The 15,637-nt window shown below is 60.8% G+C and overlaps 2 protein-coding genes across 4 annotated transcripts; both read left to right on the plus strand.

The window, feature by feature from the left end:
• Nucleotides 1-175: 175 nt before the first annotated feature.
• On the plus strand, nucleotides 176-3,077 carry PEX11B (peroxisomal biogenesis factor 11 beta). The gene is made up of 4 exons (XM_032093582.1): nucleotides 176-318; nucleotides 578-705; nucleotides 801-1,002; nucleotides 1,503-3,077. The coding sequence occupies exons 1-4, from the start codon at nucleotides 263-265 to the stop codon at nucleotides 1,870-1,872; spliced, it is 756 nt and encodes a 251-aa protein (XP_031949473.1). The 5' UTR covers nucleotides 176-262; the 3' UTR covers nucleotides 1,873-3,077.
• Nucleotides 3,078-4,876: 1,799 nt separating this feature from the next.
• ITGA10 (integrin subunit alpha 10) lies at nucleotides 4,877-15,084 on the plus strand. 3 transcript variants are annotated; one of them, XM_032093623.1, is made up of 30 exons: nucleotides 4,877-5,025; nucleotides 5,740-5,851; nucleotides 6,455-6,552; nucleotides 6,635-6,714; nucleotides 6,813-6,927; nucleotides 6,997-7,124; nucleotides 7,665-7,813; nucleotides 8,164-8,314; nucleotides 8,398-8,563; nucleotides 8,656-8,729; nucleotides 8,851-9,022; nucleotides 9,307-9,455; nucleotides 9,544-9,687; nucleotides 9,970-10,173; nucleotides 10,274-10,404; nucleotides 10,812-10,978; nucleotides 11,652-11,794; nucleotides 11,897-12,004; nucleotides 12,079-12,164; nucleotides 12,234-12,375; nucleotides 12,878-12,883; nucleotides 12,961-13,037; nucleotides 13,137-13,220; nucleotides 13,307-13,391; nucleotides 13,457-13,570; nucleotides 13,649-13,732; nucleotides 13,842-13,955; nucleotides 14,061-14,153; nucleotides 14,443-14,556; nucleotides 14,788-15,084. In XM_032093623.1, the coding sequence occupies exons 1-30, from the start codon at nucleotides 4,974-4,976 to the stop codon at nucleotides 14,842-14,844; spliced, it is 3,399 nt and encodes a 1,132-aa protein (XP_031949514.1). In that variant the 5' UTR covers nucleotides 4,877-4,973; the 3' UTR covers nucleotides 14,845-15,084. The 3 variants fall into 3 exon arrangements, with proteins under 3 accessions (XP_031949514.1, XP_031949512.1, XP_031949513.1); XM_032093621.1 differs by having other exon boundaries at nucleotides 4,878-5,025; nucleotides 12,791-12,883; XM_032093622.1 differs by having other exon boundaries at nucleotides 4,879-5,025; nucleotides 8,878-9,022; nucleotides 12,791-12,883.
• The last annotated feature ends 553 nt before the right edge of the window (nucleotides 15,085-15,637 follow it).

The following is a 15,637-nucleotide window of genomic DNA, read 5'->3' on the forward strand; positions in this document are numbered from 1 at the left end:
GATGGGGATACGGGATGGCAGTCACACTCTTGTTGATCAGGAGGAGCAATTAATGACAAAAGAAACCAATCAAACTCTTCGACACAGATTTAGAGGCGGAGATTGCGGCTGTCGCCCATTCCTGGACTCTGTTTTGGTAGGAGCGGGCGGATCCTCTCACAGCCAATGGGAACGAGCCGCGGCGGCTCCCGGAAGTGACGCTCAGCCGGGCTCGGGACCGGGGTCGCGCTCGGGACCGGGCCCGGTGTGGCCCCGCGCCACCATGGAGGCCTGGGTGCGCTTCAGCGCCCAGAGCCAGGCCCGGGAGCGCCTCCTCAGGTGCAACCTCGGCTTCTGGGGCCCAGCGGGCAGACGGGGGGGGTGCGGGGCAAGGGGGTCATGGAGGTTCGGAGGGGGCGGTCACGGGAGCAGCGGGGATCACGGAGAGCCCGGGGAGGGGGATCACGGGGGTCCCAAAGTCCCGGGGCGGCGGGTGGGCCGTCACGGATGCCTTAGAGCCCAGAGAAGGGGGGTCCGAGGCGCCGGGGTGATGTCCCCAGTGCCCCCTGCCCCCTCCTGACTCTCTCGTTGTCCCCAGGGCCGCCCAGTACGCCTGTGCCTTGGCTGGGGCCGCGCTGATCCGCGCCGGGAACGGCTCCGGGGGCAGCTCCGGGACCCTGAGCCGCCTCCAGCACCTGGAGGCTCATCTGAGCCTGGGCCGCAAGCGTGAGTGGGGGGGGTCAGGGCAGTTTTGAGGGGGGACAGGGCGGCTCTGGGGATCCGGAAACTCTCGGTGACCCCCTCGTGTCCCCCTCCTGCAGTGCTGCGCTTGGGGGGCTCGGCCGAGGCCCTGGGGGGGGCTCAGCGCTCGCTGCATCTACCCGACCCTGTCCTGCGCTTCTGCCTCACCCTGTCCCACCTGAACCGCGCCCTCTTCCTGGCCTGTGACAACGTCCTGTGGGCCGGGAAAACTGGGATCCTGCCTGGCCTTGACACGGACAAGTGGAGCCAGAGGTCCTTCAGGTGTGTGGGGAGAGGTGTCTGGATTTGGTGGGGCATTTGTGAAAGGAAGGTTGGAAAAGCCTCCTCAGGTCTGTCGGGTGAGCAGAGCAGGGAGGTGGGGTTGCCAAGCGAGAGCGGGGAATAGGATTCCTGAGGGAGAGCAGAGAATGGGATTCCGCTGGGGAGAATAGGGAATGGAATTCCCAAGAGAGGACAGGGGGTGGAATTACTGAAGGAGAGTAGGCAATGAGCTCCTCAAGAGAAGGCAGGGAATGAAATTCATCCAGGGAGAGCAACTAGTGAATTTCTGAAGGAGGTCAGGAAAAGGCTTTCTGAGGGAGACTGGGCAATGGAAATCCTGAGTGAGGGCAGGGAATGGAATCCCCATGGGAGAGCAGGTTCCTGCCTGCTGAACATGGCTTTTCCACCCCCCCAGGCATTTCTGTGGCTGTTGGGAGTGGCCAGAGGCTTCTGCTGCCGCGGTTTCCCACTCTCTCATCCCTGTTCCCTGTTTTTCCCAGGTATTACCTGTTTGCTTTGGTAGTGAACCTGAGCCGGGACGCCTACGAGATCCGGGTGCTGCTGGAGCGCACAGAGGTGGCCAGGAAGCGCGGGAAGAGCCCAGAAAACAGGCCCCAGCTCCAGGCTGACGGCAGGATCCAGCGTCTCCGGCTCCACCTGCAGCTCCAGCTGCAGCTCCTGCTCCAGGTGCTCCGGGACAACCCTCCACTACTGCTGGACCTGCTCCGGAATGCCTGTGACCTGGTGATCCCGCTGGAAAAGCTGGGGCTGTGCCGGAGCAGTCCAGGAATCGTGGCATTCTGTGGCCTCACCTCCTCCGTGCTCTCCATCCTCACCATCCTCCATCCCTGGCTCAAACTGAAGCCGTAATTATCCCAGGAACCTCCTTGGGATGTTTGGGAATCCTGGGGGCTTATCCCAGGGGCTGTGACACCTCCGGAGCTGACTGGCTCATTCCATTCCCATCATTCCTGACTCCTTGGAGCCACAAGGTTCCAGCATTGGATACAACGTTGAATCCCACAGCGACATCAGCTCCCGAAATGTGTTTCTTCCCATTGACTTTTCCAGCAATTTTAGAGGCTCAACATTCCCCCTTTCTGTCTGGGAAGCACCTTTAACATGGAGCCGACTAGCGGGAATATTTGGGGCTGAAAAATGTGGATCGCTGGGGGCTTCTCACGGTTTTTGGGGTGGTGGGGTGGATGTGAAGCCACGGCGTTGCGATGGTTCCAGTGCCGGATAGTGTATCCAACTGCAAATCGTTTGGACAATTTTCCTGCCTTAGAAGAAATCCGAGTGCAGGGAGAGGGGAATGGGAAGAGTGGGTGTCAGGGATAAATCCATGGCTTTGACGGAAGATTTCGGCAGGAATTTGCCCTCCTGAACCCTCCCTGAAAGCCTGGGGGAAAGAAGTGACCGGACTGAGTTGCACCAAGCTGAAGGATTACTCCCAGCATTCCCATATGGATTTTTCTCCGTCGGAGAACACGGAGGGGACTTGGCATCCTGAGTGCTTCCCAGCAGATCCACCTCCCTTCCTCTGCCCAGAACCACACAGATCCACCTCGGCTGCACTTCCCTGCCCAGATACCCTGTTCAGTGGCGTTTTTTGGGATAAATCAGAGTGTGGCTGGTTCTCTGTCGGGATTCCCTGCACCCAGTATTCCTGGCGCTGCTGCCTCACTGAATTCCCTTTTTCCCTGGATTCTGTGACACTGGATTGTGTGTGGCCCCAGCCCAGCTCTGATGTCTATTACTAAGCCCTGGACGCCGGGACACACTGGGAGCTGGGAATTATTTAATTCCAGAGGCAGATTATCCTTGTATCTGTCCCTGGGAGAGCAGGAATATCCTCTTGAAGATTTTTTGGGAGCTCCATACCAAAACACCGTGCACTCCTGGGCCCATCTGGGCTGTGCCAAAGGCTTCTTCCTGGGAAAACCAGGCATTAAAGGCTTTGGAGCAGTGTATATCCCTGTGGGAATTGGGATGGGCGGGAAGTGTTCCAGGGGATCCCACAGTGTCAGTGTAATTAATTAATTAATTTAATTATTAAAGTGCAGCAGCCTCCAGTCCCTGTGTCTTGAGATTTGGGGAAATGCAGGACACTGGGGTGGTCTGGGAATCATACAGTCACAGAATATCCCGAGCTGGAAGGGACCCACTAGGATCACTGAGTCCAGCTCCTGGCCCTGCACAGACAGCACAACAATCCCACCCTGAGAGTGTTGTCCAAACACTTCTGGAGCTCTTGGGGCTGTGATCATTCCCTGGGGAGCCTGTTCAGCTGTTCCCTCGGGTCCTGTCCCTGGTCACAGGGGGCAGAGATCAGAGCTGCAGATTCCCAAAGTCTCCCCTCAGTCTCCTCCAGGCTGAAACAACACAAGTGCCCTCAGCCACTCTTTGTGTGGCCCCTCCAGACCCTTCCCCATCCTTGTGTCGTTCCTTTGGACACTGTCCAGTAATTTAATGGTTTTTTTATGTTGCGGTGCCCAAAACTACCCCCAGGATTGGGGGTGAGGCTGCCCCAGCCTAGAGCAGAGCAGGTCAGTCCCCTCTGGATCCCTGCCTGCTGGCCCCCAGGACATGGATGTCCCTCCTGGCTGCCAGGACACTTCTGGTTCAGACCCAACTGGCCACTGACGAGCAACCCCAGGGCCCTTCCTGCAGCTGCTCTCCAGCACCTCATTTCCCATCTGTCTGTACATCCAAGGTTACCCCATCCCAGGTGCAGGAATGCTGGATTGGGGGCACTGGGATAGGCTGAGAATGCTGGACTGGGAGTACTGGGCTGAACTGGGGGCACTGGGCTGGGACCCTCCCGTGGTTTCAGGGGACTTTGGAGAAGCCCTGGAGCTGGGAGGTAGGGGACATCCCTATTTTTCCCTGGGGTCAAAGGGTGGGCAGAGGGGATACCCAGTCCCTTCCCTGCCCCATCCCATTCCCATCCTGTCTCTCCGGCGTTGCTGTTCCTGCCCCGGCTGAGCCCGGACTCCAACTTTCTGCACCCCAGGGGCTGCCCCGGGGAGGTTTGGGGGGGGAAGTTGTGGTGTGTAAGGTGCGGCAGAGGGTTTTTGGAGGGAGATTTGGGTTGTCCAGTGGCGTTTGGGCATTGGGAAGGAGAAAGAATCTGGAGTGGGAGGAGGCTCCCCCTGTGCCCCAGTTTCCCCTGTGATCTGGGCGGGCCCTACCTATGCCGGTGGGGCCCTACCTGGGCGGGGCCGTCCGTGGCCACAGCTGGGGCTGCACAGTCGCTGTTTGTCTGTTTTTCTCCTCATTCCTTATTTTTTTCCCCGAAATTTCCAGCCCATCCCACAGCCGCTGGCAGCACAAGTTTGCCTCTGTCCTAAATCGCAGAGTTTGAATTTTTTCCTTTTTCTTTTTTATTTATTTATTTTTTTTTTTTTTTCCTCCCGAACCCACTCAAAATCTCAGTCCGGGAGGTGGCAGTGTCACCCGGAGGACGTGGCAATCCAAAATCCACCTAAATCCACACAAAATCCACCCAAGCCCAAACCAAACCCCACCCAGAGCCCAACGGGGACTCCAAAGACCCCTTATTCCAATCCCCCTCCTGACGGTCCCCACGGGGAAGATCCAAGTGCCACTGCCACCTCTGTGTGGTTTGGTCCCTGGGGGAGACACACGCTTTTCCCACCCCATTTTGCCAGGAAAAGTGAAAAATCCCCTTCCAGCACCCCCGGAACGCCCGGCGCCCCCCACAAAATCCTGCACCCACCTCCTCCCTTCTTCCCGCTCCCCTTTTTCCTGTTTGTGCCACCTCGCCTGTTTTTTTTCCCGAACTCTTTGCCCCCCACCCCCCCTCCAAAACCACATTTATTTTTAGCAGCCAATTGAAGATGAAGGAGGAGGGAAAATATACTGAAAAAAAGAGGGAAAAAAAAGGGAAAAACCCCGGGATTTTGTCCCGGCTGGAGCCAGAGTCACCTTTGAGCTGCAGCACGGCGATGTGGGGCACGGAGAGCCGGGGGATGCTTCTGGCGCTCTTCCTGCTCCCAGGTAACAGCCCCCCCCCCTCCCCTCCCCCAGTCCCCTGTTTTTGGGCAATTTCGGGGTGTTTTGGGACTGTTGGAGAAGGAGGAAGGGTGCGGAGCCGGGTACTCATTAATCCGAGTGCAGCCACGCGTGGTTCCCCCCCTCGCTGAATGTCTGGGGGGGGGGGAAAGGTTGGGGTAAACCAGGCCGGTTTTGGTCATTGCCCCCGCCCAATATATTTTGGAGCTTTTTTAGAGGGAGAAGACCCCTAAATCTCCTTGGATTTGGGGTGAGGGTGGGAAGGGGAGCCCGTAAGAGGAGCTGAAACCCGGCTTTAATGGAAAATCTTTTTTCTTCTTTTTTTTTTTTTTTAAAGACAAAAAAGCGCATTTCTACCCCCCCCCCCCCCGCCCTTCCCCCGGGGGGGTCGGGGCCGGTTAACCCCCCCCCCGCCTGTCTGCGACCCATTGGGGCCCCCCCACGCTCCCCGCCGCAGTGGAAACTGAGGCACGTGGGCAGCGCTGGGCACCGCGGGGCTTCGGGTCGGGGCTAGGGACTTAATTTGGGTGGCAGAGATGTGTTTGGGGTGCTGGGGGTTCTCCATGGGGTGCCTCCCCTCTTCCCCGCAGTTTCCTCCCCCCCCAGTGGGGCGCCGGGCACCCCAATCCCCCTCCCGGGTGCCGTTGGATGGGTGCGGGTTGCCCTCCCCACCCTCAGGACCCTCCGTCACTTCCCCAGGACTCTGTGAGGGATTCAACATCGACGTGGGGCAGCCGCGGGTCTTCCAGGGGTCCCCCGAGTCCCAGTTTGGGTACCGGGTGCTGCAGTGGGGGGGCGATGGGAACAAGTGGTGAGTGATACCCGAGGGGACCCGGGGGAGATGGGAGAGAAGGGGAAAGTGAGGCAGGAAAGGGGAGATTGAGGTGGGAAGGGGAGAAGGAGGGTGGGGAAAGGGAAGCTGAAGCAGGGAGGGGGAAAATGAGGTAGGTAAGGGGAAAGTGAGGTAGGAAAGGGGAAAGTGGGGTAGGAAAGGAGAAACAGGAAGGGGGCAGTGAGATGGGAAAGAGGGAACTGAGAAGGGGAGGAGGGAAACTGAGGGTGGGTGGGGGAAACTGAGTCAAAAAAGGGGAGAAGGGAGGGGCAAACTGAGGTGTGAAGACAAAACTGAGGTGGGAAGCAGGAGAAGTGAGTTTGGGAAGGAGGAACTGAGGCAGGGAGGGAGGAGATTGAGGTTGAGAAGGAGAAGCACAGAAGGGCAGGGGCCAGAGCAGCAGGAGGCTGTGGCCAGACGGCTGGACAGACAGACGGAAGCGGCCTCGGTGCCACGGTGTGGGCGGCAGGGCCTGGCACGGTGCCCCCAAAACGTGGCGGCTGGCTTGGAGTAGGGCGGGGGTGATGACATCCCCGGTGTCCACTACGTGTCCCTCTCTGTGTCCCCTCCTTGTCCCTCCAGGCTGCTGGTGGGAGCCCCGTGGGATGGGAATGGTCAAGGTGACATCTACAAGTGCAGCGTGGGACTCCAAAACTCTTCCTGTGCCAAAGCCAGCCTCGGTACCGGGGGGGGGGTGGCTGTGACCGGTGAAGCCTGGGGGCCCCACGGTGCTCACCTTGCTTCTGTCCCCATGTCCTCAAGGGGCCGTGGCTCCGTGGCTCCGCAGCAGCGCTGGACACCTTGGGATGACGCTGGTGGACTCCAAGGATGGTGAATTTGTGGTAAGAAGAGCGTCCACAGAGGAAAACTGAGGCATGGCAGGGGATGGAAGAGGGAGATGGACATCACCCACTGTTGTGTCCTCATGTCACCCCCCAAGGCATGCGCCCCACTTTGGTCCCAGGAATGTGGCACCTCTGTGTTCAGCTCTGGCCGCTGTGTCCAACTCAATGAGGAGCTCCAGCTTGTGGGAACCATTGCACCCACAGCACAGCGTGAGTAGGGTGGGACGTACTGGGATGTACTCAGATGTGCCATCCTGGTGTCACCGTGTTCCCTGCCAGGCTGTTCCACCTACATGGACATCATCCTGGTTCTGGACGGCTCCAACAGCATCTACCCCTGGGAGGAGGTGCAGGCATTCCTTGGGAACATCCTGGGACGCTTCTTCATTGGTCCTGGGCAGACCCAGGTCAGGGCGTGGTACCTTGGCCACCACGGTGTCCCCAAGGCTGGGATAGTGTCTCCAGGGCAAGATGATTGTCTCCAGGGCAATGCTGTTGCCCCTGGGGTGATGCCAGCCTTGGAGTGATGTTACTGTCCCTGGGGTGATGCCGTTATCCCAGGGTGATGCCACCCCCGGGATGGTGCTACCCCTAAAGTGATACCATTTTCCCCAAGGTGATGCCATTGTCCCGGGGTGATGCCACCCCTGTGCAGATGCCACCCTGGGGCGACGTCATTGTCCCCAGGACTATGCCGGCTGGAGACGGCTTTGGAGGGGCCAAAAGTGCCCTTTTCCAGGGATTAGGGGTTCCCGTGGGATTTGGGGGAGCTCCCTGTGGATTTGGGGGGATCCTTGGCTCAGGTTTCCCCCCGTTTGAAATGTGAGGTAGGCTGCCATACAGGGAGTGGGTGGTGCAGGAGCAGATGCCGGGGCAGCACTCTGGGGATTTGAGGGATGTCCCTGTGGATTTGGGGCTCCCTCTGGCTCTGACTCTCCCTGTTTCAGGTGGGGGTGCTGCAGTATGGGGAGCGGCTGGTGCAGGAGTGGGCACTGGGGCAGCACCCCACGGCCCAGCGCCTGCTTGAGGCCGCCCGGAACCTGACGCGTCAGGAGGGGAGGGAGACACGCACGGCCATGGCCATCCGGCAGGCATGGTGGGCTCTGGAATGGGAATGCGAGCGGGATTGGGAATGGGGGGCGGGATTGGGGACAGGACTGACGTCAGGATTGAGATCAGGATTGGGATTGGGAGAGGGAGTGGGGCTGGGATTGGGATCAGAATTGGGATTAGGGTCTAGGTTGCGATCAGGATTTGAATAAGGATCAGTATTGGAATTGGTATCAGGCTTGGGATCAAGTCAGGATTTGGACTGGGGTTGGGGTTGTTATTGGGCTCAGGATCGGGACTGGGATCTGGATCAGGGTTGGGAGCAGAGTCAGGATTGAGAAGAGTATTAGGATGGGGATGGAAGAGGGGCTCATTCTGCCAGCCACATTCCTGCAGCACAGAGTCCTTCAGCCCGGCGCAAGGCGGGCGCCCGGGGGCCACGCGGCTGCTGCTGGTGGTGACGGACGGAGAGTCCCACGATGGGGACGAGCTGCCGGCGGCGCTGGCGGAGTGTGACCGGCACAATGTCACCCGCTACGCCATCGCTGTGAGGCCCCTCCCACCGAGCCGCACCCCTGCATTCCCCTTAACCCCGGGGCGGGCTCCTGCTGACCCCTGTCCCTCCCTTAGGTCCTGGGGCACTACCTGCGTCGGCAGCAGGATCCCGAGGATTTCATCCGGGAGATCAAGTCCATCGCCAGCGACCCCGATGAGAAGTATTTCTTCAATGTCACAGATGAGGCTGCCCTCAGTGACATTGTGGATGCTCTGGGAGATCGGATCTTCAGCCTGGAAGGTGCCGGCTTGAGGCTGGGATCCTGGGAAGGGCTGGGAATTCCAGCTGGAAGCACAGCTGGAGGAACAGAGTGTCTTTCCTGCCCCGGTCAGGCACCCATGGAGACAACGAGAGCGCCTTTGAGCTGGAAATGTCCCAGATCGGCTTCTCCATCCATCGCCTCGAGGTGATCCCACTGGGAAAGGTGGAAAATAATCCTCAGCCCATCCCAGCCCTGCTGAGTGTCCTGGGATGGGAGAGTGACATCGGTGGGGGTCGGGGACACGGAGGCATTGTGGTGTCCCCAGGGTGACATGTCCCACCCATCCTGGCAGGATGGGATCCTCTTTGGAATGGTGGGAGCCTATGACTGGGAGGGCGGTGTGCTGGAGGAGAGCCAGCGTGGACGCATTGTCCCACCCCGCGAAGCGTTTCAGGAGGAATTCCCCCTGGAGCTGAAGAACCATGCAGCATATCTGGGTATGGGGGATCCCAAGGGATGAGGGTGTCCCGAGGGATGTGAGGTGAGCCAGGCATACTCCATATCCTTGGGATTTGAGATGAATCGGATGTTTCATGTCCTGGAGATCAGGGATGAAGTGGGGATGCTCCATGTGATGGATATTTGGGATGCTTGGTGATCCAGAAATGCTCCATGTCCCAGGGGTGCTCCATGTCCTGTATATTTGGAGTGCCCCAGGAACACACTGGGGACCCTGTCTCCCCAGGGCTGTCCCCCTCGCTGACCCTGCTTCCCCCCCCAGGGTACTCCGTGTCCTCGCTGCAGCTCCCGGGGGGGCAGCGCTTGTTTGTGGCTGGAGCCCCTCGATTCCAGCACAAGGGCAAAGTTGTCCTCTTCCAGCTGGACCCCACAGGGACCGTGACGGTGGCCCAGGCACTAATGGGGGAGCAGGTGGGGGGCGGCTGGGGGCCTTGAGGGTCTTTGGGGGGAGTTTGGGCCCCCCACCCCCTCTCAGCCTCACAGCCCCCTGCATCCCCAGATCGGCTCCTACTTCGGCAGCGAGGTCTTGGCCCTGGACCTGGAGGGAGATGGGGACAGTGACCTTCTGCTGGTGGCAGCACCCACCTACCTGGGGGGCCAGAGCAGGGAGACGGGGAGGGTCTATGTGTACCGTGTGGGGCAGGTGAGAGGGCAGGTGTGGGCCTGGAGGGGTCGAGTGGGGAGGTAGCTACACGGTATGGGGCAGGTGAAGGGCTGGGTAGGGGGCAGGTGAGAGGGGCAGGGAGCAGGGGTAGACAGAGGGATCGGGGTGCTCTGCGGGCAGGGGATTGGGAGGATCAGCGGGATGCTGAGGGATTGGAGGGATGCAAGGGACTGAGGGGATTTGAGGGGGTCGGGGGAACACAGTGGGATTGAGGGGGTGCCTATCCCGTGGGGGTACCGAGGGCCCCTCCGCACCTCCCAGGACCGCCTGATCCCCGCGGGGTCGCTGCACCCCGAGCCGAGGCCGCAGGATTCCAGATTCGGCTCCGCCCTGGGCGCGGTGCCGAACCTGAGCCAGGACGGGCTGACTGGAGCCGTGGTGGGAGCTCCGCTGGAGGACGGGCACCGCGGGGCTCTCTACGTGTTCCACGGCGCCCCGGGCACCCTCCTGCCCCAGTACAAGCAGGTGAGACGGCGCTGGGAGCGCTGGGAGGGGCTGGGTGCCACGGTTGCGGTGAGCACAACCCTGTACGAGCCAGTGGCGATGCCACAACGCTGGTTCCCAGCGCATCGAGGCGGCGGCGCTGGGGTGGAGCCTCCGGTATTTCGGGATCAGCGTGGACGGACGGGTGGACATGGACGGGGACGGGCTGGTGGACGTGGCCGTGGGGGCGCAGGGTGCGGCTGTAGTGCTGCGGTGAGTAGGGGTCAGGGGGTCGGGGACAGGGACACCCCGGCCACAGGGATACCCCGGGAATAAGGACATGGAGAAGGACAGAAACATCCCGGGGGGGGCAGGGACATCCCAGGGAACAGGGACTTGCGGGGGACAGGGACACATCCGTAACAGGGAGATGGGGGGATGGGGGCACCCCGGGGACAGGGACACGCCGGGAATAGTGACATGTGGGTTATGGGGACATTCGGGGGGACAGGCACTCCCTGCCTCAGTTTCCTCTTGTGGGAACCTGGGATGCTCCCGGGATCCTCCCAGGGCTCTCCATGCCTCAGTTTCCCCTGTGACAAGATCCAGGGTAGGGCAGGGTGGATGTCCCTGTCCCCACATGATCCCGATGAGATTTCAGGTGTGACTGTGTCCCTCAGGTCCCGCTGGATCGTGCAGGTGTCCGCGTGGATGTCTGTGGAGCCGGCGGCTGTCAGTGTCACACGACGGAACTGCCAGCGCAGCGGCTCCAGCGCTGTCTGCCTCCGGGCCCGGATCTGCTTCCGTGCCGAGACACGCACACAGAACCCCGTGGACATGGATATCGGTGAGTGTTGGCAATGGCAGACCGCAGGGTCCTTGGAGCATTCTTGGAGCATCCCCGGCTGTCCCTGGAGCATCCCAGCAGCATCCCAAAGGGTCCCGGAGCATCCTTGGAACATCCCAGGGTATTACCAGAGCATCCCTGGCTGTCCCCAGAGAATCCCAGGGTGGGATCCTTAGAGAACCTGGGAGCATTCCAGGAACATTCCAGGAGTGTCCCAGAGTGTCCCTGGAACATTCCTGGAGTGTCTCAGGGTGTCCTGGAGAATTCCTGGAGCATCTCTGGAGCATCCTGAGGGCCCTGGATCATCCCAGGGTGTTGCTGCAGGATCGCGATGTCCCTGGAGTGTCCCACGGGCATTCCCTTAATCTTTCCAGACTGTATATATGGTGATCCTGGACCACCCCTGGAGCATCCCAGGGTGGCCGTGGAATCTCCCAGGAGCATCCTGCAGTGTGCCTTGAATATCAACAGAGCACTCATATCCCTGGAGCTCCACTGGAGCACACCACAACATCCTGGAGCATCTGAACCTTCCCTGGAGCCTCACTGGTGCAGCCCAGCGTGTCCCTGGAGCATCCCAGGACCTCCCTGGAGTCCCACTGGAGCATCCTGGGGTGGGGTGCACCCACTCCCACAGGTGTCTTGGTCCCTGACCCGCTCCCTTATCCCCCAGATCTCCGGTACAACGTATCCCTGGAGGAGCGGATCCCAGGATCCCGTGCTGCCTTTGACTCGGGCGCCCGCCGGCTGCTCCAGCGCCGAATTGAGTTCCCACTGGGAAGGCAGAGCTGCGTCCGCGTCCCCTTCCACGTCCTGGTCAGCCCCAGGACTCCTCCCTGCCCCATGGGAGGGTTCTTCCCGCCCCCCATTCCCAGGGTCTGACTGGAATGAGGCCGATGGGATCCCTTGATTCTGCAGGACACCTCAGATTACCTGCGGCCCCTCAGCCTCACCCTCACCTGGGCCCTGGATGCAGCTGCGAGGTCGGTGCTGGATGAGGCATCTCCCACCACCATCCGTAAACTGGTGGGTACTGGAAGGGGTGTCTCTGGACACTGGGATCATCCCCAGACACCGGGATCACCCCTGGCTCCTTCCAGATCCCATTTTTCAAGGATTGTGGGGACGATGATGAGTGTGTCACCAACTTGGTGCTCAAGGCCACCACGGACATTGTGGGCTCCAGGTACCCCCAGTGTCCCCCCAGTGTCCTCATGGCGTCCCTGGGATCCCCTGTGACCCCCCCGGCCTCCAGGCAGAGCCCCCACATCCTGCGGAAGGGCCGGAGGCGGATGCTGGTGGAGGTGGAGCTGGAGAACCAGAAGGAGAATGCCTACAATGCCAGCCTGTGCCTGCACCTGCCCGGGAACCTCCACTTCTCCAGTCTTGTGCTCCAGGTACAGCCTGGGGGTGGGCCCAAATTCCTGAGGAGCCCCTCCAAACTCTCCCACCAGGGCAAAGATGGAGACCCAGGTCTTTGGAGAACCGCGAGGTCATTCTTGTCCCAACCCATTCCAGGTGGGATGGGTTGGAGTGCATTGGGTCCCCAAAACCATTTCAAGTGGGACAGCGGTGTATGTTGTGTCCCCAACGTCTCCCAGGTGGGAGCTGGGGGTCCGCCATGTCCCCAGCTCATTCCATTTGGGACATGGGGGTCCATCGTGTCCCCAACCCCTCCTAGGTGGGAGATCAGGTTCCACTGGTCCGCTGTGGCCCCCCCAGTATCCCCCTGTGGGGGTCTATTGCTGCCACCTCCCAGTGCCCCAAGTCCCCCAACTCCACGTCCTGGCCCCCATCGTGTCCCCCTGGCAGGATCCCAGCACGGTGAAGTTGGAGTGCTCAGCCCTGGGGGGCCACCGCCAGCACTGCAGTGTCGGGTACCCCGTCTTCCGCTCACAGGCCAAGGTAGGACGCCTGAGACCCCCATGAGCCCCTTGGGACCCCCCCCCAAACCCCCACCACACCCGTCTGAGCCCCCTCAGGTGTCCTTCACCCTGGAGCTGGAGTTCAGCTGCTCCGTCCTTCTGGACCATGCCGAAGTCATGCTCCAGGCCACCAGGTAGGGGTGTGGGGGGAGCGCTGAACCCTCGGGGGAGGGGCTCCACCCCCGGAGTGTGGGTGGAGTCTGGGGATCCTCCCGAGTGTCCTCCCTGTCCAGTGACAGCACCGAGGCAACACCAGAGGACAACGTCGTCACGCTTTCTGTCCCCATCCTCTATGAGCCTGACCTGTTCCTGTCCAGGTGGGGCTGGGAGAACATGAGGCAGAGCGGGGGGATCACAGAGGGGGACACACACGATGTGACCCTCCTGTGTGCCCCCCCCCCAGTAATACCGACCTGCATCGCTACGAGGTTCATCCCCTTGGCACCTTCACCCACAGCTCCGGCCCCGAGTTCGCCACCACGGTCAAGGTGAGATGATGGGGGCCCGGAGAGCGGCACCCAGGGGAGCCCTGGCTCATCGTGCGCCCTTCCAGGTGCAGAATTTTGGGTGCTACCCCATCCAGAACGTCACACTGCATATGGCCCTACCAGCACTGGGCCACCGCCAGGCCACCATCCTGTCTGTCACCCGTGTCCTGGCTGACAACGTGAGTATGGGGGACACTTAGGAGGGTTCCAGGGCGGTCCCTGCGCCCTCCCTTTGAACTCCCTCTCTCCCTCCCCAGGCCACTTGTGTGCTGCAACCCCCCCCTGAGGGGACACAGGTGGTCCCGGTGCCCCCTGAGGCCCTGCTGCACGTGGACAGGCTGGTAGGGATTGTTGTGTCTTCCCCCCCTCCTTCCCTCCCCCCCCCCCCCCCGAGGATTTGGAGGGTTCGGGGGGGTCCCCACAACTCCCCCCCAAATTTTTGCCCCCCAGGACTGTTCCAACACCTGGTGCCAGGAGCTGAGCTGCCGCTTGGGGAGGCTGGAGCGCGGCGGGGGAGTCTCTGTCCAGCTCCTCCGCACTCTCCATGACAGCTTCTTCAGCGGAGTGAGTAAAGCAGGGGCACGCAGGGGATTAGGGAGTCCCCCTGCTCCAAGGAGGATCCCGGGTGGGGGACGAGGCTCAGACCCCCCCACCTTTTCCCATATCCAGGTGAAATTCCAGAGTGTGAGGATTGTCAGCAGTGTCTGGCTAGGGGTTGCGGGGGGCGTGTTGGTGCTGGAGAAGGGGGCGCAGCGCAGGGAGGTAGGACGCCCCCAATTCCCCATTTTCCCCCCTCCATCCTTGTTTTCCTCCCCAGATTCCCCGTTCTCCCTCAATGCCTGTTTTAACCCCCATCCCTGTTTCCCCTCTTACCCTTGGCTTTTCCTCCGAAATTCCTTCTTTCCAGCCAAGTCAGTTTTCTCCCCCAAATTCTCTGTTTCCCCCGTCCTCATTTTTCCTCCCCAAATTCCCTGTTTCCCCCCCTCTCCCCCAGTCCTCATTTTCTCCCCCAAATTCTCTGTTCCTCTTGCCAATCCCTGTGTTCCTGCAGCTGGTGCTGGAAGTGCTCCAGGGAAGGCGGGTGCCCGTGTCCCTGTGGATCCTGGGGGGCAGCGCCCTGGGGGGGCTCCTGCTCCTGGCGCTGCTCAGCCTTGGCCTCTGGAGGGTGAGGGGGTCATTATGCCGCTTTGGGTGGGGTGTGATGCCACCCGGGAGGAGGGGGGGGGGGGGCGGGTCGTGATATCACCTTGGGAGGGCTATGATATCACCCTGGGGGAGGGTCACAATGTCGCCTTCAGAGGGTCATGATGCCATCCCGAGGGGGAGGCGTCAATGTCCCCCCGAGGGAGGACATTTCCACTCCCCCAATCCCTTCCTCTTCTCCCCTTGCCTCCAGCTGGGATTCTTCTCCCACCGGAAGCCCTCCCGAGAGGAGGAGGACGAGGAGCACTGAGGTGGCAGCTCTGCCGCGGGAGGACATTCCGGAACCTCCTGGGACACATTCCGGGGCCATCCCGGGGCTCGGGACTCCTGGGCACGCAGAGGGATGAGGCTGGTGGCCCGAGGGTGGAGCCAGAGGGTCTGGGGGCACATGTGGAAGTGGGAAAAGTGGGAGTGAGCCGGAATGGAGCAGCTCCAGCAATAAAGCTCCGGCCTGCGGTACTGCCGTGTCCTGCATCCCCGTGCACGCAGATGATCTGGGAACAGGAATGCTTCTTTATCCAGGGAAAAACCTCCGGACTGATCCCAAATACAACACAGAAGGATGGGGGAGATCCAAATCCCAGCCCTCTCTGGCTTCAGACTTAAATCCAGGTTAAATCCAGGACCACAGGGAACGAATTCCTGATTTCCAGCACTATGTGGAAGAGGGAAGAAGTGGAAACGGGAAGTGCGTGGGTGTGACCCCCCCAGAAATCCACATCAGGGGAGCTGGACATGCTGGGTAACAGGGAAAAGCACTGGGATAAACCCAGGATCCAGCTGGATTTTCCCAATCTCTGTGGATCTGCAGTCCTGTCCCAGCTCCGGCCCCAGGACTGGGGTGTCCCTGTATCCAGAAGGGCTTCCAGCAGAGCAGGGAGGGGGGACAGGGACAATGTGTCCCAACAGAGTGGGAGGTGTTTGGATATCCTCCCTAGGAGACAAATCCTGCAAATTGGGGTTTTCCCTCCCCAAAAGCTTTTGCCGAGCTCATTTCTGCCCCCCACCCAGGAGAACCCCAGCTCCTGCCTCCCTTTCCCAGC

Source organism: Corvus moneduloides, chromosome 29 (assembly GCF_009650955.1).
Source record: "Corvus moneduloides isolate bCorMon1 chromosome 29, bCorMon1.pri, whole genome shotgun sequence".
NCBI lineage: Eukaryota > Metazoa > Chordata > Aves > Passeriformes > Corvidae > Corvus > Corvus moneduloides.